Source organism: Apus apus, chromosome 10 (genome assembly GCF_020740795.1).
Source record: "Apus apus isolate bApuApu2 chromosome 10, bApuApu2.pri.cur, whole genome shotgun sequence".
Lineage (NCBI taxonomy): Eukaryota > Metazoa > Chordata > Aves > Apodiformes > Apodidae > Apus > Apus apus.
The window spans coordinates 2,177,189-2,205,185 of record NC_067291.1 but is presented as its reverse complement, the minus strand read 5'-3'; the positions used below and the strand labels follow the sequence as shown (position 1 = coordinate 2,205,185).

The window sequence follows — 27,997 nt, the reverse complement described above, 5'->3', positions numbered from 1 at the left end:
AGGACCCCCAGGTCCCTTTCCCCTACCCTGCTCTCCAGCAGCTCAGCCCCCAACCTGCCCTGCTGCCAGACTCTACACCTGCCCTTGTTGAATCCCATCAGGTTCCTCCCCTCCTAGAAGCAGAGGGGAAATAAAAACCGGACCGAAAAAAAAACCACCCCAACAAACCCCTTCGGGTACCAACCGCTGAGGATCAGCTACTAAATGGAAAAAAGAGAGTCCAACCTCCTGGCCCAGGGTAAACCCAGCCAAGAGAGCTGCGGTCCCGCCCTCAGCCCATCATTGGCCGCCCCGGCTGCTGCTCACGCTTTTGTATATGAGGCGAGCGATGCAGCCGGCGGCCTCCCGAGCTGATCCCGGCTGGCTCCGTTGAGCAGGGATGGGCAGGAGGTGGCCTCTGCTCCTCTTGGTGGCCCTGGTGGCCGGCCGGCTGGGCGCGGGGGCGGCGGGGCGCTCCAAGGTGAACCCCAGGATCATCGCGGCTCCGCAAGGTAAGTCCCGGGCTGCCTTGGGCTGCAGCCTTCAGATGCAGCAGCACAGCCTGCAGCTGCTCCCTGCACCCTCAGGTCTCTACCCAGGTCCTGTCTTTGAAGAACTGGCCTTTTTTTTGATCGTTATTCTTACTCTTTTGTCTCTTTAGGGAGACTTGGTCTCATGAGGCTGAACTAACAACGCTCAGGAAGGGGCTTCTGGCTTCCCTGGTTGCTTTTAACTGCATTATTAGATCCTTTTCTCGCCAAGTCCTTTCCTTTCCATATTCTAAAAACATTTTCCTACAACCTTGGGTGTATTAAAAGGCTGTCAAAGCCCTGAAGCAGCCCCAGTAACCACTTCCTCTTAACTCGCAGGGCGGAATGGAGAAGTGGATTTGCATCCTAACACTTAATTTTCTTATTCATCTCTACTTACCCTTTGGGCTGCAAATGAGCTCTGTGAGTAAACATTTGCAAGAGCTCTCTGATCTCTGAGAAAATTATATATATATCTATATCTATATAGTCTGGAATGGCACACAAGGGCTTATGATCAGATCTGGTCTTAGAAACTGAACAAAGAAATGTTTGCAAGGAGCAAGCTCAGAGCACAGCCCAAGCTGCTTCTGTGTTGGAAAGAGCAGACTAACCTTTTCTCGTGCGCCTCCTAAGCTTTTTGGGTGTTTTGTTTGTTCGATCCATACCCTCCAGGGAGGCTTTAACAAAAGACCCCGTCTTGTCCCCAGCGGTTGTGGGGTTTGGCTGAGCTGCTGCAGCTCTCAGGGCTGCTCTGCAGCACAACAGCTCCTCTGTGACTCCTGCTTGTGCCGGCAACTTCAAGAGGACACCGCTATCCCGTGGTTTATCCTGCACCATCTGTTGTTCTTCTGCTGTTATGGGGTGCCCTTCTTCTGCCCCAAAACCCCGGCCCTGGGGCTGTCGGGGAAAGGGCTGGGAGCAGAGGGGAGGGTTTGGGGGGGGGGGGGGGTGTGTGGCTTGGAGGTGGCTTCTGCCTGGCACACAAAGGGGAGAGGCAGGAGGCAGGGAGGGCAGCAAAAGGTTAGTCCTGGCGGTGTGCCCTTTGTTTCACCTGCTGGCGAAGGAAGGAGAAGGTCAGAAAAGGGGGTGGGAGTGGGTCTCGGGCTCTTGCGCCTTCCCCCCCCCCCCAAATCCTCTGCTGGGGGAGGTCTTGTGGTTCTCCAGAGACGTTTTCCCTCCTGCTGCTTAGGGGAGAGGAGGAGGAAAGTTGAACTGCAGGGGTCTGGTGCGGTTGGAAATGCCTCTCCTGGAGTGAAACTCTGCTGAAGGGAAGAGAGGGCTGGGCTGGGTGATTTCCACCTGGCCCTGGGAGCTGTGCCTGCCTTGCACTCCCAGTAGGGTCATTTGGCTTTGCCTTGCATCTCTGGGGGGGGATGGTTTTCCTGGAACAGAGCACAGAATGGGTCTGTCACCAGCACTGAAACCGATTAGTGTTGGGTCACTTCCCTGCAAGGGGATGAGCTACTGCTTATCTCAGTTTCTCTTTGGGCTTATTTTGAGAGCTCAGCTGAGGCACAGCCAAGGTATTGCAATTAGGGAGGTATCAGAGGTGTGGTACCCTCATTACAAATCAGTCCTGTGGCCTATTTAACAGATTGCTTGGCATAACCTCCTGTCCTTTGGGAAGTGGGTCCGTGGGTGAGGAGGAGGCTCCGGGGGAGGCTGAAGAAATGGGACAGGGACAAAGGGGACACGGTGGGGGGGGGGTGGCAGGGAGCCCTCCAACTTCCCCACTGCTCCAGGCACAGGAAAAGGCAAGCTCAGCATCTCGAGTAAAACCTGCAGGTCAGCACTCTGCTGCTGTTTGCATCCACAGAGAGAGGCTCACCCCTGGCTGGAGGGAGAGGAGGAGGAGGGTATTAAAGGGCTTGGTTTGCAGCTCCAGCCCTGGTCCTGCAGGCTGGGAGTGGGATGGAGAAGAAGAGCAGCAGTGCAGGATGTGTGTGTGTGTGTGTGTGGCTGTTGGGGCTGGGCCTGGTGTGCTGCAGCACTGGCCTCAGCTCTGGGCTCTGCAGGTGCTGGCAGCTCTTCCCATAATTAAATTTCTTACACGCCACAGCCCATCACTAGCACTAGGTATGGCAGCCTCAGCAAAGGCACTTTGAGATGTTCCAGCCCTGTGAGCAAGGTGGTGGGGGGGGTGGGGGTGGGAGATTCCTGCTGCTGTGGCTGGAGCTCAGCTCTCTCTAGAAGGAATGGCTGTGTCTTGGGATCCTTCCCCAGGCTGTTGGTGTTGGGGAAGAGGAGGAAATTGGTGCTGGGCAAGGGTGGACCTCTCAGCCTTGCTCCCCTCACCAGCATCCTGCCAGACCCAGGGAGAGAATCACAGAATGTGGAAGGGTTGCAAGGGACCTTTAAAGATCATCTGGTCCAGCCCCCCCTTGCAGTTCACAGGGGCCTTTTTGACCAGATCAAGTTGCTTACAGCCTGGTGTAGGGCTCGACCTTGAATATTTCTCTGGGTAACCTGTTCCAGTGCTTCACCACCCTCATTGTGAAGAACTTCTTCCTAATGCATAGTCTCAATCTGCCCTGCTCTGGTTTAAGACCATTACCCCTCGTCCTGTTGCTACACACCCTTGTCCCAGGTCCCTCCCCAGCTTTCCTGAAGCCCCTTCAGGCACTGGAAGGTGCTTTTAAGGTCTCCCTGGAGCCTTCTCTCCTCCAGGCTGAACAATCCCAGCTCTTTCTTTGTAGGAGAGGTGCTCCAGCCCTCTTGGCATTTTTGTGGCCCTGCTCTGGACTTGTTCCAACAGCCCTGGCCTTGCTGCAAGCAGCCTGAGCTACCTGGCTGTTTCACCCCACGGTCCCTTGTCCAGTTTGGTAGCAAGAAATGGGTATGGGGACACTGTGTCATTTCCCAGTCCTGGGGACTTGGATTTGCAGTGGTGGGGTGGCTGGAGCACCATGTGTTCTGCACACAGTGTCTGTAAACCAGCCCCGAGGCCTCGGCTGCTGCTCTGCCTCCCTGCCTTTGTGCCCTGCAGGAGGAGGGCAGGAAGGGACATGCTTTGCCCCCAAGGCAGCCAGCCCCTTTGTGGTTTGTGCTTTTGCCCCCCGAGGGCAGGGTGGGGGGATCCTGGGCTCCCCCCCCAGCAGCCAGCACAGGTGAAGGGTTCTCTGGGCCAGCTGGGTAAGCAGTTATTGGAAAGAACATCTGACTGTGCAGGGTTTCTTCCTCCTAGGGGGAAGACACTAGGAGCAAAGGGCTGAGGTCAGCTCCAGGCCACTGGTCATATCTGAAGTGCTTCAGATCCTTTTTACTGACAAGGACTTTGTCCTCCTTCCCCTTTGCAGCTGACCCAGCTGGGTCAGGGTCTCTCCTGGCTGTTGCCCTCCCCGGTGTCTTCACGAAGGAAGGTTGTCAGTGGCAAGTTCCTGATCTGCTGAAATGTGCAGAGTAGGAGGGAGCTGAGCCTGGGCTGGTGCAGAAGAAGCATTCCAACCTTGCACACTGTATTCCTGCTTATCTCCCCTTCTGTCCTCCCTCTGCCTCCCTGTATTTTCCCTGCATGCTGCCCAGCTGGGCTTTGCCTGGAGAAGGTGTGTTCCCACCCCACGCTGAGCTTGTCAGCCCAGATACCCTGGGTGCTGCTCTGATGGGAGAGGGAACCCCCCCTGTGTCCCGGGGCTGGTCAGGGTGACAGGGCAGGCAGACACAGCCTCTCTGTGCTGAGCAGGAGGGTGACATCCTAGGCTGGCTGCCTCATGACCAGAAAGTCCCCGAGCATCAGGAGAGCAGTGAGGAACCTGAGGGCTGGCTCAGGTTCCACAGCCTGGGGCAGGGCAGGAGTCATTTTTAGCTACTGCCACGCTTAAGATGATCTTGTCCCTGCTTCATCTGTGAGCAGAGATCTGGGAAACTCACAGCCCCTCTCTGGTTACTGGCTGCACTTGCACCTTGGGGTAGGGTGGGGTCTGGCAGTTTAGTTATTCCCCTCTGTTATTAAGAGGTGAGGCTGGAAGCTGGAGGGAAGCAGGTCTGAGCTGGTGTGTAGCTCGCAGGAAGAAGCAGGGGAAAAGAAAAGAGGGACCCTTAGCTGCTCTGACTGGGTAAACTGGCTCTAGGAGTGGTTGGACAGTGGCACAGGCTGCCCAGGGAGGTGGTGGAGTCACCATCCCTGGAGGTGTTTAAGAGAAATGTAGGTATAATGCTTAGGGATGTGATTGAAGCACTTAACGGGTATATTAGGTTATGGTTGGGGGATTTAGGTTATGGTTGGGACCTTGATGATCTTCAAGGTCCCTTCCAATCAGGATGATTCTATTCCATGGGTCACGGGGAAAGAGAAATGGCAGCTCCTGGAAATTGTCCTGTAGCAGCTCCTGGGCTTTGCCAGGCTCAGCTGCCTCTCCTTGCCCTGGGAAAACCGTGCCAGCAAGAACCCCTGAGTGGGATCCAGGGTCCCATGGGTGGGAAATATCTTTATAGGACAGTGTCACATGAAGCTTTTGGAGCATCAGCATTTCCAGGAGAAAGCTTCTCGCTTTTCCCAGCAAGGCTATTTTCTGCAGACAGCTCATTTTTCACAGGGTGGGGGATGATGCTGGTATTATAAAATATTGGTTGGAAATATTTTTTGCTCCGTGCAGATTGGAGAGAGAGAGAAAAAAAAAAAATAAAGGCAAGCAAAACAAACCAACCAAACCAAGCAAGTGAATCACAACCACCTCCTGTTGCAAGAGCGTGACACAAAAAAAAAAACACCAGGCATGGGCAAACTATTCCAAGTTGTGGCTGCTTCACTGCAATGCTGAAGACTGGGGGAGAGAGCCAGCTGTAAATTCCTGACCTGCTGCTCAGCTCTGTGCCAGCCCTCGGGGCTGATTCAGGGTCAGAATAACATCAAACTGGCCTGAGCAGCTTTTCTGTAGTTTGTGTAGTCTGGCTCAGCCCTTTGAGGCAACACAAGCTAAATCTGAGCACTTGAGTACAAACTAAATCTGAGCACTTGAGTACAAAGTAAATCATAAGTACTGAGTCCAAGATGCTTTTTAAAGAAGCTTGTATCCAGAAAAAGGGCTGGAAGGTGAGCTGGAGGAAGGAAATGGCTTGTTTTGCAGCCTGGTCTCTCCCCTGTGTGCTGCATCCTATGGTGTGTGGCTATTCCTGGTTGCTCCCAAGAATAGGACTTGTTCCTCCTGTTGGGGCACTCCTGGCTCCCAGCTCCACCTGGTGTAGTGTCCCACTGCATCCAGGGTGACAGAGAAATGCTGAGTGTGACAGGATGTGGAAGCATCTCCTCCCATCTCTGCTCATTTCTTTTTTGGAGCAGCTTAAGTCTGGAGGAGCAGGCTTTGGATAATAACCCTTCTACTGCCCTTGGGTCCCTGGAGCTGTAAATATCCAGCCCCCAGTTTGAACCCTGCTAACTGGTGTCAACATCTTCCTGCAGCTCCACTTCTCATTAACCATTTGGGTTAAAGGATTCTCTCTACTTGGGTGTTTGTGTACCAGGAGGGAGAGGGCACTGCAAGTTTAAGGAGGAATTCTTGAGGAATGCATGGCCAGTGTGAGCCAGACACACGCCCTAAGGCTGCTCACAGCAACAGTGGCCGTGGGTTTGCTCATGTCTTGGATAGCACAAGTTTTGGGAAGTCTGGCCAGGGTGTCTGGTTTCAGCTGGCTGATGGTAAGGTGGTGGGGTTGGCTGAGTAATGTGGAGCTGCAGCCAAAACTGGACATGAGAAGGGTGGATGTGGTGTGTTCCCACTGGTTGGGGGGCAAGCAGGCAGAATGGGGGTGCTAGGGAGGGCTGCATGGCCTCCCCTCAGACAAACCTGGGGGGCTGAGACCTGGCTAACACTCATTACAGGAGTGGGAAGCTTAGAGCCCCACGTAGGAGGGCTGCAAAAAGCCTGACAGAGCCCTTCCTAATCTAGCAGGAAAGTTCCCTTGCTGTGTGCATAATCTCATGGGTGTTCTCTAGAGAACTGAAACTTCAGCCTCACTCTGGAGCCACAGATCTTTCTTCCCACCTTGAAACCTCTGCAGAGGCTGGAAGCTCCACAGGGGGGACTGCACAGATCCTCTTCTTCTTTGTCCAGCTCCTGGATGGCCTCCCTGGGGCTGGGAGAAGAAGATATGTCCCTGAGGAGGGTTTCTGGGTCCCTGCCCTCAGCAGCAGCAGCAGGAGGGAGGTGGGAGATGGTTGCCAATTAAACTAAAAGGTGAAGTGGTTGCTTGGTGGGTGGGTGTGCTGAGAGGTGCTCGGGGCAATTTTCATTCTGGAAAGCCTCTTTTTTTTTTTAATGAGAACTCAGCCTCTGGAAAGTGATCTTTCTAGTGGGAGGGGCAGCTGTGTTCTCCAGCTAGCAGCTCTCCTGCTAAAAGCATCCTTTTGTTGTTCTGCTGCTGCTCCAGTGACCGTATCATAAAATGCCATAATCACAGGCCAAAGTTCCTCCAGCTTCCAGCAGGATACACGGGAATGTCATTAAGGAGAGAAAGGCTTTTTTGGAAAGTTAACAAAACCAGGCTCTAAATTTAGCACCTGCAATCCATAGGGTGCAGCAAAGCAGCTCTGCTTCAGGGCTGGGAAGGGAAAAATGTACCTGGGAGCTGATGAGCTGCACGTGAAATCAAAGGCTCTGGACTCAGCTTGCAGTGGCACAGGCTTCAGTGCTGCATAATTTTGGGGGGGCTGAGCATGCAGGCGTGGGCAGGGGATCTCTGTCATGTGCTAGCATGCATAGAAAGCATGGCCATGCCTGTCATGCAGTCATTTTGTATTTAAATAGGAGAAAGCCATATCTCCCAGAGCCTGGAGGGTACTTTGGTTGGAGCCTTTGGAGGATCAAGCCCTGCCTGAGGTTTGGAATTCAAGGTTTGCCCCTCCCTGGCTGCAGGTTGAGGGTGTCCTTTGTTTCTTGCTGAGTGGGTGTTTGGGACTGCTGCTGGCTCTGCCTTGGAGGCCCTTAGGAAAGGGAATATTGGCCTCCTAGCTCTCAGAAGAGCAGGCATCCCCGTGCCCAGCAGCTGGGTTACTAAACCAAGAGGGTTTTTTGGGGTTTTTTTTGTCTCCTCCTCCCCCTTTCTTCCTGCCCTCCCTCACCCCTGCACTGAATGCTGCTGCCAAAACGTTCCGGAGCTTCCCCAAAATAGAGTGGGAATCATTAATGCAGCAGAATATTGCCCTTCTGCAGTGGAACTCTTAAGAAAGCATGTTTGTCTAGTGAGAGTGTTCTCTGTGAGCCTGAGCAGTTTCCTCTGGCGTGGTCCTCCCTGGCATGAGGACGTTGGGATTCGTGTAGGATAGATCCCTGAAAACGTGGGCTGAGCTGTTTCCCCTTCTCTGGAGCATTTTGCTGTGGAGGGCAGGGATGTCTTGAGGGCAGGAGAAGCAGCCACACCAGCACCTCAGGGTCTTTTTGGGGAAGGAGGCAAGCAGCACAGGGGGGTGGTAGCTGGGAACGTGGCTTGGCTGAAGGTGGAAAGTCCTGCCGTGGAGAGGCTTGTAGTTGTTCCTGCTGGATCCGTGGCCTTGCTCTGTCCCTTGGAGGGGTGCTTGGGTGGGGTTGCAGGGAAGCAGTTGGGGAGGGGTGTGAGAAAAGACAGCGTGAGGCTTCTTGGCTGATAGATTGCAAAACTGTCTTGGGGGGAGAGACAGGATGAGAAACACCAAACGGATTAAGCCGGTCGCTCCAACTCGCTGCAAACTTGAAATAAGAATGCAGAGTGAAATGTGTAAAGCAATCAGCTCTGGCTTTGAGTAACGTGGGCTCCCCAGCTGCACGTCTGCCCTCCCTGCTTTCTCACCTCTTCTGGGTTTCCCACGAGCACGTGGCCCCTCAGCAAGGGTTCAGGGTCACACGTCCACCTGCAGCGCGTTTGCCTGTGCTGCCCAAAGCTGGACTCCCTGGTTCTGCATGCAAAGGGCAATGGTCCCAGGTGGTAAAGGAGAGCTGCACTGCCCAAGCCCTCCCTCCCAGCTGTGCTGCTTTCAGGATCTGAACCACAACGTGTCCGACGGGATGGAAGGCATGGGAAAATTGCTGTCAGGGCTTTTAGCCACCCCAGGCTGATGCAAAAGCACTTTGCCTTCGCTGGGAAGCCCTTTTACTTTAGCCTTTCTGGGCACACACATCCTTCTGGGGGTGATGCCTCTGTGGGAGTGCCTGGCTAAAGGCAGCTGCTCTGACCTCAGCATTGCTGCCATACCTGGTCAGTGCCCTGCCCTGCTGGGAGAGGCCGTGTTGGCTCCCAAACACAGCGGAGATGGTGGATGCCTGCAATGGGGCTGGTTTGATCTGCTCTCCAGAACTTGTCCTCCTCTGGGAAGGAGGGACCTCCTAGGGCTCCAGGAGAGGAATCTGTAGGAGATGGGGCTGCCTTGATTCTCCTCCTTTTCTTCTGCTTTCTTGGAAATATGTTGGGGTGTGGGTTGAAGCAGACTGGTAGGGTGCTGGTGACACAAGCTGGGGAGGGAGCAGCAGGCCAGGTGGTTTTTTTTTTTTGTGAGCAATAAGAAGGAAGTGGTTTCCCACATTCCAGTGCCTTTTCACCCTTTTCTCAGAAAACCCTCCCGCAGAAACCTATCATCTTCTGAAAGGTGTGCTGGAGAACTTTGCAGCTCACAGCCCTTCAATTACTCCGTGACAGGTTGGAACAAATTCCCTCAGTGTTTCTTCTGGGTCATGTCATCTAGAGAGTTAATTTTTCCTATATATATATAAAAAAAACAACACCAAAACCAACAGACAAAACAAAGCACTTTGTTTCTGTAGGTTCTGCTGGATCCCAGAAGCCCATCAGACTGCTCGAGGTGTCCATCCCCTGGGAAGGGGATGGTTGGTGGGGGGTTGTGGGGGGCACCTCCCCAGCCTGAGCGTGGTTTCCTTGTGTCATATGCCTCTCTCTGGGCAAAGTCACAAGAGGGGGAAGGAGAACCTAGCTGCTTGGTGAGCACAGCAGCTTCCTCCTTCCGAAATGTCTCAAGTTGGGAATTTATAGCTCATCTTTTTAAAAAAATAATAATGAAAAACCCACCAAAAATACAGCTTGGCTTCTTGCCAGCATCCGTGGTGGAGCTGGGGAGACAGACGGCGTGTTGCTCGTGGCTGGGAGCAATGTGGTGCAGTCCAACCTTTCTCCCAGGGATGGGTGGGGGGACCCCCGTGGCAGCCCCTGTGGTGGGTCTTCATCTCTGTGGGGTGGGTGCTGTGATGCCCTGTGCTCCCCTCGTGGAGCTGGTGGGGTTCCTGGGGCTGGGATCTGGCCGAGCAGGTAGGAAACCTGGGCGTTGTCCTCCTGGTTGCTCCTGGGGGAATAGCAGAACCACACTGTGAAGTGATGTCAGAGCTGGGACCAGGAATCCTAACCCTGATGACGTGGGTGACGAAGGCAGAGAACCTGAATGACATCCCCAGCCCTTAGAGGCAAGCAGCCCATTTCAGGTGTGGCTGCTGGTCATACATCCTGCTGGTGTTGGGAGGGCGACAGAAAGGTCCATGTCACCAGGATGAGCTGGCTCTGGTGTTCCCAAAAATGGGAGCAAATACAGAAGCCAGCAGCACACAGTCAGCCCTGACTCACGGGGGATGTGATGAGGAATGAGGCTCCTGGCACAACAGGGACAAGACCCAGGGACCCCCTATCCTGTGTTGCTAGTCTTGAGTCAGCAATGAGAAGGCAGCTTTTCCCTTCTCCCGTCAGAGCCGGTCCCAGCTGGGCTGCAGCAAAGCCATGCTGCTAGTGAGGTCAGCATCCCATCAGCCTGCTGAAAAAGGAAGGAAGGAAGGAAGGCAGAAATAAAACCTGGGAAATGAGAAATTGTTTGGAGAAGGAGGGAACCAGGAAAGAACCCGGCTGGTGAGTCAGGCAGGAGGCTGCCGGCCCCGTGGGCAGCAGGGCAGGTGGCAGTGTCACTAGCAGTGTGACAGTGCTGACTGGCAGTGTTGGAACGTGTTACAGGCAGCAAGGGTCCCTCAGCTTGGGTGCTGCACCTCGTTGAACCCCCTTCTGTCCTTCAGCCATCCTGGTGGGTGGCCCAGCCCCGTGTCCCTGTGCTGCAGCAGCGGGAGAGCTCAGGAGAAGGCAGGAGGCTTAGCAGGAGCTGAGCTTGTCCTGGTCAGGGCAGCACAGGACCCGGGTTGTGGAGGGGCTAATTCTGGGGAGCAGGGACATCTCATAACTCTGCCTGGTTTTCCCTCTTCGTGTTCCAGTGGGTCCCACTAGACAAGGGTTTTATGAGCACCAGGTTGCCTCTCATCTGCAGCAGCGCCGCTCCCGGGAAGCAACGGGCTCTTATCTCCATCCTCCTCCCCTTTTTACTTTCCTTCCCAAGCTTGGTCTCTGTTCCTTATTTTTAAATGCTGGCACCCGAGCTGTTTCAAATCATCACGTCTGTTTTAGGGAGAGGATGCTGTCCTCCCCCAGCAGCAGCAGGGAATGGCAGACCTGCAAGGGCTTGCTGGCCACCAGTTCTGGTGAGCCAGTGACTAAGCTGAGTGTCTGGAATGCTGGAACCAGCTGCTGGAGCAGGGAATGGGGGGACTGTGAGGGGAGAGGGACTGGCAGGGCTGACTCAGTGAGCTGGGTTAGTGAGTGTGAAGGCGACGAGGCTGCCTGCCCACGCTGCTCCTCTCCTTGGCTGTCTGTTCTGGAGGTGGGGGGCAAAGCTCCCCCCTGCACAAAGCTGCCCCAAACCTTGCTGTGGTGCTGGGGAGGGCCAGGCTCTCCCCAGGCTCTTGTTGTCCCTCTGAAGGGTCTCCTGGACTCCAAAGGGTGTCGGGGAGCCCTGTGGTGTGTCGGTACAGCCAGGTTTGCCCAAGCAGTGTCAAGGGAGGCCGAGCCCTTTCCCCCAGCTACGCCCCCATCCCATGGGAAGCAGGAACGCTCCCTCAGTTATTTGCTTCACTCTCTTTTGTGTTTAGGATGGACCTCCCTGCCCTGGTCCCAGCCAGAGCATCTCCCTCTTCCTCCATGACCTCACGCTGCAGGCATCCTTCCGAGATGCACCGGGCTCCCTCCTTCTCCCTCTTTTCATACCCTTCTCCTCCTTCCATCTGCTGTGGCCCTCTCTCTCCATCTCGCCTGCAGAGCACAAAGCTGCTCTTTCTCCCATTCACCCCCCTGGCCCCGGGGGGAGCCTTTCGATGGACAATCCTGCCATTGAGCTGTGTGCTGCTGCTGGGGTTGGCAGCAAATGCCAGGCAAAGGGACCCAGAAGGGTTAGCCAGGCTCTGGGAATGAGCCCTGTGTCTTCTGGAGGTCCAGACTCAGATTTGGGAGGGAGGGAGGGAGGTGGCAAGGTCATGCTTTCCCCCTTCCAGAGGGGTGAGCCTTTCTTTGCGGTGTCAGAAGCAGCCTTGAAGCTCAAGCTTCCCCTTCTTTGGGGAACATAGTGTGGGGCTCCAGGTGCCCTCTGCCTCATCATCATCCCAGGCTCTTTGCAGCCATTTCTACCCCCAGGCTCCCAGTCTGGGGGTGCAAGGCTGCTCCCCCTCACCCTGCCAGATGAGAAGCAGAGGCGAAGGGGATCAAACTGCTGTGGAAGGCAGAGCAAGGGCTGAGGGCTGGCTTGGCAGGGCTGCTGGAGTCAGAGGGATCCCAGCTCCCACTCCCAGAAACACCTTTAAAAGGCTCTTTTTTTGTTGTTTTTTGTGGTTTTTTTTTGAGGTGGGAGTTAAATCAGTGCTGGAGCCACAAACCTGCTGCTGGCCCCTGGTGAGCAGAGCTTGTTTACTCCAGCTTGGTGATTCAGCACAGTCCCTGGGGAGCTGCAGGATAAACAATGTGTTGGCGCCGACCAAAACGATTGTTTGGGGCTTGTTTTGTTTCTGGCTGTGTGGAGAGAAGTGGGTCCTCGCAGGTTGGCACAGCTCTCGGGGGCTGAGCTTCAAAAAGAAACCCAAAGAGGAGTGGAAAAGCCTCCAACAAACCCAAAGGTCCCAGAATCACCCAAAGCCCAAGGGGAGGGGGAGGCCAGGGCATGGCTGCAGGTGGGGATGTTCCTGGCTTAGCAGCAAACTTGGGGGCCAGGCTGGAGGTTTGAAAACCAAAGAGCAAAGTTGGCTGGAGGGTTGAAAAGCAACAAGTTTGCTGAAAGCCCAAGCAGACCTGCTTGCCGTGGCAGTGGCAGCTGGCTGAGGGGAGAAGGGCTCAGGGGGGCTCCAGGGTGCGTGGGCTGTTGCCTGGGTCAAGAGGGGGATTTTGAGGACTGCTGGTGAAAAGAGGATTAGTCTTCTCCTTCCCAGCAAGCACGGATGGAGGCTGTGGTTGATGAAATGCCCGGGATCGCTGGCGTTTCCTGACTGGCATCCTGCTTTTAGGGTTACTTAGGTAGATTAGCTGCACAGTCACTATAAAAAAGACTGGATGCAGCTTTCCCAGCAGGCAAAGCACATCCTCAAGGAGTTTCTCCAAGTCCTTGGACAGAGGAGAGACTGCAGGGCTGGGGAGGGGATGAGGATCGGGCGGGGATTGTCACCCAGCTAGGGTGTCATGCAGCTCCAGGGTGTCAGGGAGAGGGGCAGCCTGGAGGTGCTGCTTCAGTGGGAGGGCAGGGATGGTTCCTGTGCCAGGCACAGCTCCAGGCTCCGTGGGCAGGAGGGCAGGGATGGTTCCTGTGCCAGGCACAGCTCCAGGCTCCGTGGGCAGGAGGGCAGGGATGGTTCCTGTGCCAGGCACAGCTCCAGGCTCCGTGGGCAGGAGGGCAGGGATGGTTCCTGTGCCAGGCACAGCTCCAGGCTCCACGGGCAGGAGGGCAGGGATGGTTCCTGTGCCAGGCACAGCTCCAGGCTCCACGGGCAGGAGGGCAGGGGTGGTTCCTGTGCCAGGCACAGCTCCAGGCTCCACGGGCAGGAGGGCAGGGGTGGTTCCTGTGCCAGGCACAGCTCCAGGCTCCGTGGGCAGGAGGGCAGGGATGGTTCCTGTGCCAGGCACAGCTCCAGCCTCTCTCCTCCAGGCTGAGGTGCCCTTGGGAAGGGGCCTGGCTGGGCTTCCCAGCAGCAGGAGCCCCCCCTTAGCCCAGCCACTGGTGGGAAAGCCTTGCTGGGTACCCTTGAACCCTGCAGGGATTAGAGACCCTGAGGAGATACAACCAGGATACTGCCATGGAGAAAAAGCCACAAATGGAGCAGACATTCAGTAGCCCCAGTGACCTCTAAGAACTCTTCCTTTCCCTTGGGCTCTGCAGATCCCTGGCAGGACCCCTGCACATGCTGCGGGCAGAGGGGGAGTGCTGGGCTGTGCAGAGATTGTCCTTTGCCTGTCCTGCCAAGTGCCCCTATAAATAGAGAGGGACACGTGCCACTGATTAATTGCCTGTCTGTGCAGGCAGCCAGTTCCTGAGGCAGACGCAGCCTTTGTCTGCTGGGAGCAGTGGGACTTGGCAGGAGAGAGAGAGGCCTCTCCTCTCCTTTGGAAAAAGGGAAAAGAGGGAGAACTGAAAATGGAGTGCCCTGTCGTGCTTAGAGCTCAGTCCTGAGCAGGTTATTTTTTCCCTCCACCCTGCTCAGAGCAGTTCCTCTCGTGTCATTGCTGCAAACTACAGCAGGGGACAGAGCAGCCCAGGGCAGTGCATGGATGGCACCTGCATTGCACCTTGCTCTGGAGCTGGGCCTGGAAAGCTGCCCAGATGGGGCTGGACTGCCCTGGGGACACTGCAGGACCAGGAGGTCCTGCTGAGAGACAGCAAAGGCCCCAGGATAGGAGGCTCATGACTGTGGTGCAGGGCCAGCCTCCCCCACCTGAGCTGGCAGGACGGAAGGGAAGGGAGGCTGCTCTCAGGAGAGAGGATTTGGAAATGCTAGAAGGTGAAAGAGGAAGGAAAGAGGGGAGGACAGGCTGTTCTTCCTCCCCAGCTGGGTCTGGATAGCTGCAGCTACCGGTTGTGACACGGGCCCGGGGTCTTGCAGCTCACTTCTTGTTTATGTCTGGGGCCTTTGCAGCCTTGCATGTCATCCTTCCCCATCACCCAGGGGCTCCTGGCCCTTGGGGGGGAGATGCTGGCAGAGGGAGGTGTGATGCTGGTAGATGGTCTCTCCCGAGGTCACGGGGAGGCAGCACCCCCAGCTGCACCTCCCCACGGCAGCTCCTCTCCCCTTCAGCCAGTCCCCTTGTCACCCTTCCAATGGAACACACCCAAGGTCTCCTCCAAGCAGGGCACAAAAAGCTGGGGGAAGAGGGTGCAGGAGCCAGCTGCACTTCCCCTGACAAGTGTCTCCTCCTGTGCTGTTCCTAGGTGCAAAGGAGTATGTGTTTCCCCGGAGTGAGAAGTACCCAGTCTTCTATCATGAAGAAAACAGCTCAGCCATCTACATTGGGGGAGAGGGAAAGCTTTACTACCACGACTTTGCAACCAATGAGAACTACGTGGTAAGGATGCTCTGCTAACAGCTTTGGCCCTGGAGCCTGGGAAGAAAGTGCCCAGCATCCATCTCACAGCCCAGATGGGAGGTACCTTGTGCTCGGTGGCTTTGCCAGCAGCCAAGTCAGACCTGAAGGGTCCAGGCTCTGCCCAGCCTTGCCCCATCCCTCCTGGAAGCTCCAAAGTCAGGATGATGAATGGCTGCAGCAAGGGGGAAGCCTCCTACACTAGTGGTGGGTGGGTTCTTCCCAGGCTGTGTTCCTCCTGAGGACTTTGCTGCTCCAGAGGAGGGATTTTTCCAGTGGGGGACCCTTTCTGTAGCATGGGAAGGGATGCTCAGACTCGAGTCACTGGGGAGAAACTATATTTCCAGCCCTTTCCCTTGTGGGAGCCCAGGCTGCTTTTCCTCAAAAGCAGGAAATTCTGGTCCAGCTGGACACAAACTCAATACAGGAAACCCCTCCCCCGCCCCCCCCCAAGTTGGTTTTCTCACGACTCCTTCTTGTCCTTCTCAAGTCTGTTGCTGAAATTTGGAGGCAGATACTTCCCTTCTTCTTCCTGGGAACAGTGTGCTTCAAATGTCCCAACTCTCAGGCTCCACCACCCACTATTGAGCACCCGTTCCCCACAACAACAACAGACCCTCTCCCCAAATCCTCTGGAGAGCAGCCCAGCCCTGCTAGTCCTGCCTGCAGCTTTAGCCCCACATCCCCACATTTCTCCCTCACCCCAAAATCCAGCCTGAGAGATCCAGCCCTGCCTGCCCAAGGGTCTCCAAGTGCCACGGTGGGAAAAAGGGGCTGGACTCCAGTGTTGAGTGGCCATGTTGGTGAGATGTTCCATCTCACCAACGTGCTTGCCTCTCTTCTTGCTACGAGACTGTGTGGAGTGTGGGGCTGAGCCCATCTTAGGTGACTTTTAGAGGGGAGGAACTAAAGCCTCTTTCTCTTTTATTCTAGGAAGACTTCCCAGTGAAAAATGAAGGACAGTGCATGATGTCTGGGAGCCTGGTAGGTGCTGCCTGTGCTGGAAGAGCACGTGAGGAGCAGCTGGATGGGAGAGGGTTGGAGGACTTGGGTTGAAGGACCACTAGGGAAGGAGCTGTGTGTGTTCCTCACCTGCTCTCTCTGGGTGAAGCCCTCCAGTGCCTGTGGAGGAGGAGGTGATGATTCCAGCTTCCTCCTCTGCTCTGAAGGGCCGTGACAGAGCTGGGAAGCAGCCGTGCTGTGGGGGCTGTGCTCTGCCCCTCACAGCTGCTCACGTTCCTCTGTTTTTTCCTGCAGGATGACAATAAAAATTACCTCACCCTGGTGGAGCAGTACGGGGGTGGGATGTTGGTGTGCGGGACCGGAGCCTGCGCTCCCACCTGCTGGAACCTGGTGAGTTGTGGCTTCCTGTGGTGGGACCAGTGTGAAGCACTCGCTGCTCTGTTTGGTGCCCTCTCCATCTGTCCTGATCCTCCTTCTCTGAGTGCTCTGAACTGCCCACATGCCAGCTCCCTCGGGCTGCTGGAGGTGGCAGGGTGGGACAGCCTGGATCAGCAGAGGTCCCTGCGTGTCACCTTCTGTGCTGGCTCGGCGTGGCCCCCTCTCCTCACCTCCTGCCTGCAGCAGGGGCCCACGTGAAGATGGCTTGTGCCCTTCACTCATTTGAGCTGTGCCAGCCGAGGGGGTGGGATCCTGATGATCTTTAAGGTCCCTTCCAACCTGAGCCATTCGAGGAGAGCTGCTTTCCTCCTGCCCCGGGGGTGGAAGTGGGCACCTGGCTCCCCTGCGGTTCCCAGGCTCCTAAGGAGCTGTTTCTGTCCTTCCCCAGACACAGAGGAGGGAGAGCACTCCATGGGATGGCAGAGGGATTGCTCCTTTCACCCCTGACTCCAATACCCTCGTTGTCATTGATGGTAAGTCTGAGTGCTCTGGTGCCTTCAGTCATGATACCGTGCAGGAAGGCTGGGCTCTCCGTGGAGAAAAGGGGCTCCTGGGCACCTCGAGCTGCTCCAGGGGCTGCTCTGTCCCTTGGCTCTAGCTGGGGATTTGCCTTAGGGCTTCTTCCTGCTCTGCAGCTCCTGGAGAGAGTCCAGAGGAGGCCACAGAGATGCTCAGAGGGCTGGAGCAGCTCTGCTCTGGAGCCAGGCTGGGAGAGTTGGGGTGTTCAGCCTGGAGAAGAGAAGGCTCCAGGGAGACCTTAGAGCAGCTTCCAGTGCCTGAAGAGGCTCCAGGAAAGCTGGGGAGGGGCTTGGGACAAGGGCAGGGAGGGAGAGGACAAGGGGGAAGGGATGAAAACTGGAGGAGGGGAGATTGAGGTGAGACATGAGGAGGGAATTCTGGAGTGTGAGGGTGGTGAGAGCCTGGCCCAGGTTGCCCAGGGAAGCTGTGGCTGCCCCATCCCTGGCAGTGTTGAAGGGCAGGTTGGATGGGGCTTGGAGCAACCTGGGCTGGTGGGAGATGTCCCTGCCCATGCAGGGGGGTTGGATCTAGATGATCTTGAAGGTCTTTTCCAACCCAAACCAGCCTGGGATCCTGTGAGCCTTTTTGCCCCATGGGAATGCAGATCACTGTAGGGCAGAGCACAGCACAGGTGGTTCATTCCTGTCCAGGGTGTGGGGGCTGAGTCTGGGTGAGAGGGCAGAGTAGAGTGGGAATGACAGGGAAAGAGGGTCCTGTGGTAATTCTGCTGCTTTGGGCCTGTCAGGAGGGATGGGGCTCCCTTGAGAGGACAAGAAAGATGTCCCTGCTGCTTTGGAAGGAACAGGATGGAAAAGGGTCCCTGGGGGAGTTCTGCCAGGTCTGCTCAGTCCTAGGCAGTGGGGACAGGGTTTCAGGACCTTTGTCCACCAGTTCTCTGAGTTTTTCCTGGCCTGCCTTTCTGCCCAGCTAGTTCTTGGTGCTTTTGTTTTCTTTTCACAAATCCTTCTGCCTCTTCTGGAGGCAGCCCACTGCAATGAGCCTTCCTACCCCACAGGTCATGACATCTACTCCACCATCAAGAAGAGCCAGCAGAATGGCAAGATACCCCGTTTCCGACGAGTGAGGGGGGGGTGGGGAGCTCTACACAAGTGACACAGTGATGCAGAGTGAGTATGGGGAGATCCTGAAGGTGGGGGACCTGCTGCTTTGCCCCGCCAGGCAGACAAACTGGCCTCTGACTCAGTCCACAACTGTGGGCCCATAAGTACTTTTTGTACCTCTTTACTTGGCTCTCATGAGCCCCCACCTGCAGTGCTGTGGCCAGTTCTGCAGCCCCCAACATAAGGACGTGGAGCTCCTGGAGAGAGTCCAGAGGAGGCCACAGAGATGATGGGAGGGCTGGAGCAGCTCTGCTCTGGAGACAGGCTGGGAGAGTTGGGGTGTTCAGCCTGGAGAAGAGAAGGCTCCAGGGAGACCTGAGAGCACCTTCCAGTGCCTGAAGGGGCTCCAGGAAAGCTGGGGAGGGGCTTGGGACAAGGGCAGGGAGGGAGAGGACAAGGGGGAAGGGATGAAAACTGGAAGAGGGAGATTGAGGTTGGACATGAGGAGGGAATTCTGGAGTGTGAGGGTGGTGAGAGCCTGGCCCAGGTTGCCCAGGGAAGCTGTGGCTGCCCCATCCCTGGCAGTGTTGAAGGGCAGGTTGGATGGGGCTTGGAGCAGCCTGGGCTGGTGGGAGGTGTCCCTGCCCATGCAGGGGGTTGGATCTGGATGATCTTTAGGGTCCTTTCCAAATCAAACCATTCTCTGAAGTACAGAGCACATCTTGGAGGGGTACATCCTCTCTGCCTTCCTGGTATGTAGCTCCAGGGCTTTTTGTTTGGGTTTGGTCACCTCTGGAGCTGTGGAGAGGGCCAGCAAACGTAGTGTCCATCTGCAGTGCTTGTGAGGAGGGACCCAAGGGCTCACTCCTTGCTGCCAGCTGGGGGATTTTCACCTCGTTGCTTCTGAGACAAAGCAGCTGACTAGTGAGTTCCTCTTGCTCAGGCTGGGGGGGATGGGGAAATGGAGAGAAATGGGTGGCAAGTCCCCTGTCAGATGCTGGAAGGAAATATGGTTGTGTAAAGGTGTCATCAGCTGCTGTGGGGTGGTGGAAACAGGAAGAGCCACTTGGACTCTGGGCAGTGATTCTTTCCAAAACCCATGTTGAGCTGGGTGGGGAATAGAAGGGACCCTCCTCCATTTCCATGAGCTTCCTACCTTGCCTCCCCAGTGACACTGGGGAGTGGGAGATCATTGAACCCCAGTGAGAGAATCAACTCAAGATCCCACTAGGGCAGCAGGCAACCAAGGCACTGGTAAACAAACCTGATAGACCCAGAGCTGCCAGGCTGCTCCCACACTTCCACAGAACTCCCTGCTCTGGGGACATCAACTAAGGATGCCCAGAGGGACCTTGTCACTGCTGGGGATGCCCTTTGTGGCCGTGGGGTTTGAGTAGGAAGAGCATCACTGGGTTTTCCACAACAAACACAACCAATAGTGCAGGTTGTTCCACCAAGGGAGCCTTTCTGTGTGATTGTAGCTCCCCTGTGCATGGAGGGAGAAGGGGTTTCCCTTGCTGCTCAGCCCCTGAGGTTTTGCTGGGCTCTGGGGACTTGAGCTTCAAGAGGAACTGAAGGGTGAGAGAGCTGGGGTGTTCAGCTTGGAGAAGAGAAGGCTCCAGGGAGACCTTAGAGCACCTTCCAGTGCCTGAAGGGGCTCCAGGAAAGCTGGGGAGGGACTTGGGACAAGGGCAGGGAGGGAGAGGACAAGGGGGAAGGGATGAAAACTGGAGGAGGGGAGGTTGAGGTGAGACATGAGGAGGGAATTCTGGAGTGTGAGGGTGGTGAGAGCCTGGCCCAGGTTGCCCAGGGAAGCTGTGGCTGCCCCATCCCTGGCAGTGTGGAAGGGCAGGTCCCTTCCAACCCAAACCAGTCTGGGAGTCTATGTATGGGTGCAAAGAGCTGGGTGGGAGAGAGAGGACAGGGAACCCACTGGGAAGGTGGCAGGTGAGGAGCAGCAGTTAGTGCCCTGCACAGGTCAGGTGTTGGGGTGGGCTCAGACCTGTCCCTTGCCTGGAGCACAGAGGGTGTTTGTTTCCCCACTGTTGGAGGGTGAGGGCCTGGCTGCAGAACACTCTGGTTTGGGCCCCACCAGTGGTTTTTCAGCTGAAAGGTTTTTCTGACCACTCACTTCCCTTTTCAGACCCTCAGTTTGTCAAAGCCACCACGTTAAGACACGAGGAGCCTCACCAGGACAAGATTTACTACTTCTTCCGTGAAGACAACCCAGACAAGAGTCCTGAGGCCCCCAGAAACATCTCCCGTGTGGCCCAGCTGTGTAAGGTACCAGGGGAACAGTGTGTGGTGGGGAGGCAAGAGTGTTCTGGGGGTGGCAGAAGGACATGCCAGCTCCTTGGTGTTACTGACTCCTAATTTGGCCCCTCTGGCTCAATGATTTCCTGGGCCACAGAGTTTCTTATCTCCCAGTTATCCATCCAGGATGCTGGACAGGGGCTACACAGAGGCAGAAGGGATGCTCTGGCCATCTACCAGCCCAAGCACGTGGCTGATGCTGTTATCAGAAGGTTCCCAGGCCCAGCAGAGTCAGATGATAAGCAGTGCAGTGAGCAGGGAGAGCAAAAAGCAGCCACTAATGAGCTCCAGACTCAGATACTGGAAGGCAAACAAGCCCCAGGGCAGGCACAGCAGCCTGCTGATCAGGAGCTAAACAGCAGTGACAGCTATAAATTCCATCTAGCACGTTCCTATCAACCCTGTTGTTATCCTGAACCTTTTGAACCCCCCCCACTGGATGGTAAAAAAATTGTAGTTTAACCCCAGCTGGTTGCCCACTGCCCCCAGGTTGGGGTAGGGGAGAGAACTGGGAGGATAAGAGTGAGAAAACCTGTGGGTTGAGATAAAGGCAGTTTGACAGGGAAAGCCAAAGCCACACAAGCAGAGGGAAGACAAGTTCATTCCCTGCTTCCCGTGGGCAGCAGGTGTTCAGCCATCCCCAGGGCTCCATCACACGTAAATGGTGACTTGGGAAGACAAATGGCACCACTCAGAATGTCCCCTCCTTCCTTCTTCTCCCCCCTCTTCCTTCTCCTCCCCCCCTCTCCCCCCCAGTTTCATTGCTGAGCACAATGTCATATGGTCAGTTGTCCCACCCGGGTCCCCTCCCAACTCCTTGTGCCCCCCCCAGGCTGCTCCCTGGTGGGGTGAGGAGCAGGACAGGCCTTGGCTCTGTGTAGGTCCTGCTCAGCAGGAAGGAGAACATCCCAGTGTCACCAGCACTGTTCCCAGCACACATCCAGAGCCCAGCCCCGTGCCAGCTACTGGGAGGAAAGATGAACCAGCACGGAGCGTTCTTCTCTGCCACAACCTGACTCCCTGCTTTCCCTCTCCCACAGGGAGACAAAGGGGGAACCAGCTCGCTCTCTGCTTCCAAGTGGACCACCTTCCTGAAGGCCACCTTGATTTGTGTAGACCCGGTCACCAAGGGCAACTTCAACTGGCTGCAAGATGTCTTCTTCGTCCCGGCGAGGAACTGGCGCCAGTCCAAAGCCTACGGGCTCTTCACCAACACCTGGTGAGGGGCTTTGCAAAAGATCCCCTGGGCCAAACCCTTTCTTTCTTCAGCAGTGGGTGGAAAGCAGCCACAGGGGGTGACAGGTGATGGTCTCCCTGACCCTCTCTTTGTCACCCTCAGGGGAAGCTCTGCTGTTTGTGTCTATTCCTTTGGGGACATTGACGCCGTGTTTCGGACATCCAGGCTGAAAGGCTATCAGGGTCCCACCCCAGAGATCAAGCCTGGGCAGGTGAGTGAGGGATAAGAGATGCTGAGGTGAAGTGGAGAGGCCTCCTGAGGCCGGGGGAGCTGGTCCTTGCTCTGTCAGAGCAGTTGTCAGAGTAGCTGGGGCAGGTTGGGGGAACTGTCCCAGCACCGAGCAGCCAGGTGAGAGCTGGGGCAGCAAGAGAGGTTGTAGGAAAGATCTGAGCTTGGCTGCTGGAAACAAAAGGAGGCTGGATAAGGTCCAAAGCCTTCATAGAAAGCAGGGGGAGACAGGCTCCTACCTGCCTGGGCAGACAGGTCTGGAGGCCACCTTGCTTGCTGATCCCCTGGGCTTCCCCCAGCCGACCTGCAGCCCAGCCCTGCTGCACCACCCCCCCGGTGGGGGAGGCAGTTCAGAGCTGCCTGGGGGGGTCAGGGGCTGTCACCCTCCTGAGCTGGGAGCTCGGTGGTAGCACCTGGCACGGGCACAATCCCAGTGGCCCCGGGACTTGTGTTTGCCCCCAGGACAAAGGGGCCCTAGACCCAGGGGTCTGCGTGGGGCCCTGGAGCTTCATCCCCGGGGGACCTGGCTCTGCCCCTGACGGTGGCTTTTCTCCCCTCTTGCTGCAGTGTGTTTCCTCTGGCCAGCACACCCCGAGCGAGACCTTCAAGATAGCTGACAGCCACCCGGAGGTGGAGGAGAGGGTGGAGCCCCTCTCCCCCACCAAGAGCCCCTTGTTCCACAACAAGCACCGTTACCAGAGGATCCGGGTGCACGAGGTCTCGGGGGGCGACGGCCGCCGCTACAACGTGCTTTACCTGGCAACAGGTACTGGCACCCACTCCCTCTGCAGCCCCCCTGGAGGCTGCCTGCCCCTCCAGGGAGACAAGGGAAGCAAGAGGAGACCCCCCCCCCCCTCCAGCACAGTGAGAAGCAAGGGGCTGTGTTCCCCGTTGAGCATGTTTGTTAAGTAGACGAGAGTTGCCGAGTCCCAGCGTGGTTTGTTAGGACCAGTTTGGCAAAGACAGGCTGAAAGCAGCATCCCAGCAGGTGGGGATTTCCCTTGTTGGGTTGTGTCAGCCTGTGGGAGGGCGAGGGTGGAGCAGTACAGCTCTCCCCAGGGGCAGCTTTGCACTGCCAAGCAGAAATCCTTTGCGGAGGGATCCTGCTCCGTCATCTCCTGTCCCTGCTTGCTCTGGTGCAGCAGCACAGGCTTCCTGTGAGGTCAGCCCTTCTGGCTGGAGGCACAGCTGCCAGAGGTCCTGGGGCAGCCAGAGGTGCTGTGGAGCTGGGCCAAGGTGTTCCAGCTGCAGGTGGACAGGACAGCAGAGCAAAAAGAAAACACGTTGGCGAGCTCAGTTAGGGAGCCACAAAGGTCCCTAACCCTGTGCTTCCCTCTCCGGCCTTCCCAGCTCCACGGGCTGCTCCCTGTAGCTGTGCTCATCCCTTTTTCTGCCCTGCCCTGGGCTTTGTTCACTGGCACTTGTGGAGGGACTTCCTGGGTTCGTTTTTTTGTTGTTGTTTCCCAAGCCACGATTAAAAAGTGCAGACAGCTCTCAGCGGGTGGCCTGGGTTGGCTCAGGGCCCACACAGGGCTCAGCTCCTTCTTACCTTGCCAAAAGCCTCAGCTGAAATGCAGCTGAAGCCTTGGGGAGTCCCACCAGGGAGCTCGTTCCAAGCTACAGGGCTTGGCAGGGCACCCTTGCTCAGGTAGGTGCTGAGACAAGGGCCAGCACCTGGGGGGTCCTGGTCCCTCCACCCTGGTTGGTGGTGGAGAAGGAAGCGACTATTTGGGAAACCATGCAAAAAGAGAGTAAACCTTGAGGATTCCTCAGCCCTGCTCCCTCTAGATCTGTCTTTCCATCCCTTCGCCAGACTAATTTCCTTAAATCACCAGTTTGGGAGTTATTTGACTGGGGAGGGGAGTCAGTTGAATTAGGAAAACAGGCAAAAGCCCCAGTTTGAGCCCCAGGCGGGTGGTGAGATGAGGCTGAGGCAGGACCAGGGCAGTGATCAAAGCAGAGTGGAGCTCCAGAGAGGTTGGGTCTTCCTGCTGAGGCTGCTGCAGTGCAGCAGATCAAAGCACAGCCAGGTCCTCCAGGGCCATGGGAAGGGGGTTCCTGGTGGCTCTTGGCTGGGAGGATGACAAGGCTCTGCTCTCCTGGGGATGGTCTCCTAGCAGGGCAAACTGGCTGCTTACTGAGCAAGGTTCTGTCTTCTCTGGGCAGCTGGTTCAGGCCTCCAGGCAGGCCTGGCTCTGCAGGGGGATGTTGTCTGTCCCTGCCTGCTCTCAGCAGGCTTCAGCAGAACTCTTCCCTCCTTCTTTCCAGACAAGGGATCCATCCACAAGATCGTGGAGCTGCCGGATGGGGTGCAGAACATCATGGAGCTTCAGGTCTTCCCAAAGAAGGACCCGATCCAGTCCATGATCCTGGACCACAAGAGGGTGGGTCTCTGCCTGCTCCATACAGAGGAGAACAGAGGGTCAGGCTGCAGCTTTCAAAGCAAGTAGCAGGGGAGGCAGGGCCAGGTGGTTTAATGACAGCCTCTGGATCTGGAAGTAGCTTCTGGGTGGGTTGGTGGGGGGGGTCCTGTGCTGTGTTTTGCTAAGTCCAAACAGCTGGGCTTCCAGTGACTGGGTAACTGTCTGGTCAGTGGGCAAGGGAGCTTTTTGGACACCTCGTGTCCTCTGGAGATGAGGGAAGAACGAGGCTGTTTGCCCCTGGGGCCAAACCCCAGCAGAGGTTTCTCTCCCCCTGCGGTTTCCCCTCTGGTTGCCCAGCCTTGCTGGCAGATGTGCTGCCAGGCAGCTCTGCTGCTCCATCCCAGGGGTGACAGCACTGCTGTCACTGAGGGCACCAACCTGTTGGCAGACAGGGGCTGCTCCCCCTCTCGTGACAGGGACCTCAGACTGCATCGCCTGCAGATCCACCAGCCCCGCTGGTGAGATCCAGCCCAGTGTCCCAGCTGTGGCTGAGGTGCTGGGCACTCGGCGGGGTGACACGGGGGGACAGGGACCTGTCTTCCCTCCTGCAGGCCGTGCTGTACGTTGGCTCAAGGAGTAAAGTCCTGGAGATTCCCATGGACATGTGCGGGGTGTATCGCAACAACTGCGAGAGCTGCTTGTTGGCACGGGACCCCTACTGTGGCTGGGCCAATGGGACCTGCCAGTCTGTCTACCTGAACCAGTAAGTGCCACCTTCTGCTTCTCCCTCACCTTCAGCTGCTTGCTTTGCTGGGAGACATACCCAGACTTGCCCCTTCCTGGCCGGGGCTGCCCCTGGTTTTGATGCCAGAGATGTGGCCAGGCAGGAGAAGTGCAGATGTTTGTGCTCTTCCTAAAAATTCTGCCTGTTCAGGGATCCATCTGTCCCTCAGCACCCCTGCTCTGGAGAGGGAGAGACTGGGGGATTTTTCAGTTTGAAGGAAGGCTGGGGAGGGGCTTGGGACAAGGGCAGGGAGGGAGAGGACAAGGGGGAAGGGATGAAAACTGGAAGAGGGAGATTGAGGTGAGACATGAGGAGGGAATTCTGGAGTGTGAGGGTGGTGAGAGCCTGGCCCAGGCTGCCCAGGGAAGCTGTGGCTGCCCCATCCCTGGCAGTGTTGAAGGGCAGGTTGGATGGGGCTTGGAGCAACCTGGGCTGGTGGGAGGTGTCCCTGCCCATGCAGGGGGGTTGGATCTAGATGATCTTGAAGGTCCTTCCAACCCAAACCAGCCTGGGATTCTATGATTTTTGAGTCCCCAGCCCCCCTTTTCCTGTGTGAACTGTGCACAGCTCTGCTGGCTGTGATGCTGTCTGCAGTGTGAGCTGCTGGGTCTCAGGTTTGTCATCCAGCAAGCTCCTGAGTGGGGTGTGGGGTGTTTTTCCCCACCCAGATTGGGTTCATCTTGGGGGTGATTCCCTTCCCAGCCCTGAAGTGCTGCTTCCCTGAGGCTAGTGCTTTCTTAATTCCTCTTCTCATCTTCTAGGGAGGTACACCAGGACCTGAACCTGGACCCGTGGCAGGGAAAGTGCCAAAAGGGGGATGTTAAGGAAGGTAAGTGAAAGTTTGAGCTGGGGGCTGCTTATTTGGGGCAGGAGGACCAATTCTCCAGCCTCTGTACGGGCCGTGCCAGGTGTTGCAGCTCATTGCTGGGGACCTGGGAGTGACCCTGCTGAGACTGAGACACTGAGCAAGTCTCAGCTTGGAGTGAGTTGCTAGAGGATGGATTTCTGAGCTGGGTGAGAGGCCTCAAAACTCTGTGTAGGCTGATGGCCAGGGAGAAGAGTCCCATGGGCTTCACCAGGCGTGGGTCAGGCCCTGCCATTGTCCTTACATGGCCATGTAACCTCTCCCCATCGACCCAGCTGTCCTTCCCTCCAGACCTGGGAAGGAATCTGTGGTTCCTGGAGGCACCTGTCTCATCCCACCCTTCTCCATCTCTTCCAACAGATGATTATCAGAACATCACAGTTGTCCCTTTCTCCCGCTACTACCTCAACTGTCCCATCGAGTCCCACTATGCCACCTACAACTGGTACCACAACAACAGCCTCATCAAGACCTGCAACACCACCCACCCCCAGCAGGACTGCTTCCACTTCATCCAGAATGTCAGCCATGTCCACTATGGCCACTACGTCTGCATCTCAGAGGAGGATGGCTTCAAGCAGGCTCTGGTGAAGGAGCGCCTGGTCAACCAGCTCAGGTTCATGTCCCAGAAGGGCCAGGCCTCCATGACGTTTGGCTCTTGGCTGCAACTGCTCCTGATGGTGGTGTTGGTGGAGCTCTTCCACTGAACACGAGAGGACTGTGTTCCCAGCTGCTGCCACTCTTCTTGCACTTGCTGTCCACTCCTGAGGCGAGATTCCCGTTCTCTTAATCGCTCCTTGGACCTTCATCTTTGACTGTCCCAAAAGGGGTCCTGGGCAGCAACCCCCCTCCATCTTTGACCTTGGTGGGAGAGTCACGGGGAAGAAGATGGGGCTGCAGGGTGAGATGGAGGAGGGTTGGAGACAGGGAGGGAAGGGATACCCTAGGACACTGGGGACACTCACTGGACCCAGCAGCGGGGAGGGAGCGGTGTCAGCCTCTCCCCAACGCTGGTGGCTCCATTCTGGTGGTTGTCCTGAGCCCACCCTGGATGAGGACACCCAGGGGACTTTGCCAATGTGCATGCACTGATCCTCAGGGCACGGCCACTCCTCTCTTCGGGAACGTGCATGTGATGAAGAGGAGGAACCAGCCCTTGGCCTTTCTACCTGGTTGACCTGTGCTCTGCTTCCGGCGGGGACTGATGCCTCCGAGTTTTTTGGTGGCTGATGGTTGGGTTGGAACACGCTCCCAAGTGTCACACGTGGGGCCCCCTTCTGGGCTGGAGAATTGGGCTCTGGAAGGGTTTTAGGCGTTGGGTGTATGGGGTTGGTTTTTTGTTACAGCTTGGGCTTGGGCAAGGGAGGGAGATGGGAAACCAGGGGTGGAAACCTGCCGGCGAGGGCGGGCACAAAGTTAGCGGCTTGCATGGAAAAGCCTCGGAGAATGACTAGATTTTGGGGTGTGGGGAAGGACAGGTGGAAGGGGAGGTGGCAGCAGAGCCTCAAACCAAACCCGGGGAGGCCTCGGGGATGCAATTTGAAACGCACAAAATCCTCTGCAGGCAGCTAAGGGCATTTATCTGTGGGCATTTATCTGTGCTCCCAGCACTTCTCCTCCGGGAGAGGGACCGGGCTTCCTCAGGGTTTTAGAGGTGCCAATCTCAGGGCAACACCCCCCGGGCTCAGGGGGGGGCCTGTCCCTGTCCCCACCACCCTCAGCCTCTCTCCCTCCCACTGCGGGGTGGGGGGGACAGGGAAGGAGCAGGGTTTGCTTCTCTTGGGCTTGGAGGTCTCTGAAGGAAACAAAACGAAACTGTGAAACCCGGGATGCTCTCCCTGTGCCTCCAGGCCAGGGGTGATCCCACACCTTTGTCCAAACCTTCCCCGACCCCCTCCCAGGCCAAAACTGCCCAGCTTCGGGCCGTGGCATGGAGAGGGGCATCTGATCTCATGCTTCCAATAAGAAACCTGGCACAGCAGCACAAGCTCCTGCTTCGTGCCTGCTTGGAGACACTCAGGAGTGCCCGGGGGGGGGGCTTTTTGGCGAGGGGGGAGAGATGCCACTTGCCTCTCGTGACCATGGACAACAGGCCAGAGCTTCCTACTGCACTACATTTCCAAGAATACCCCCCCCTTGAATCTAGGATAGAGCTTCTTACATCCCTTCTCAAAGCACTTTAACTTTGTGGACTAACAAATACCTATTTATTATCGACTGGTAATTACTGCACTTGTATAATTTTATAGTATTCTAGAAAGAGGGGTCAAATTAGAGGAGAAACAAGACAACAGCTACCAAAAAAAACCAACCAACAACCTTTCAGAGCTGTGACCAAAGTGAGAATGTGATCATTGAAATAAAAGTGTGGAAAAGA

The 27,997-nt window shown here is 56.4% G+C and overlaps 1 protein-coding gene across 1 annotated transcript; it reads left to right on the top strand.

Moving 5' to 3' along the window:
* The first annotated feature begins 331 nt into the window (after positions 1-331).
* SEMA7A (semaphorin 7A (John Milton Hagen blood group)) lies at positions 332-27,997 on the top strand. Its single transcript, XM_051628386.1, is given in 15 exon segments — positions 332-491; positions 14,698-14,831; positions 15,783-15,833; positions 16,107-16,202; positions 16,639-16,723; positions 17,785-17,855; positions 17,857-17,896; positions 19,974-20,113; positions 21,184-21,362; positions 21,483-21,591; positions 22,176-22,374; positions 23,877-23,992; positions 24,583-24,734; positions 25,517-25,584; positions 25,981-27,997. Coding segments are annotated over 15 exon segments (1,899 nt in total). The 5' UTR covers positions 332-379; the 3' UTR covers positions 26,328-27,997.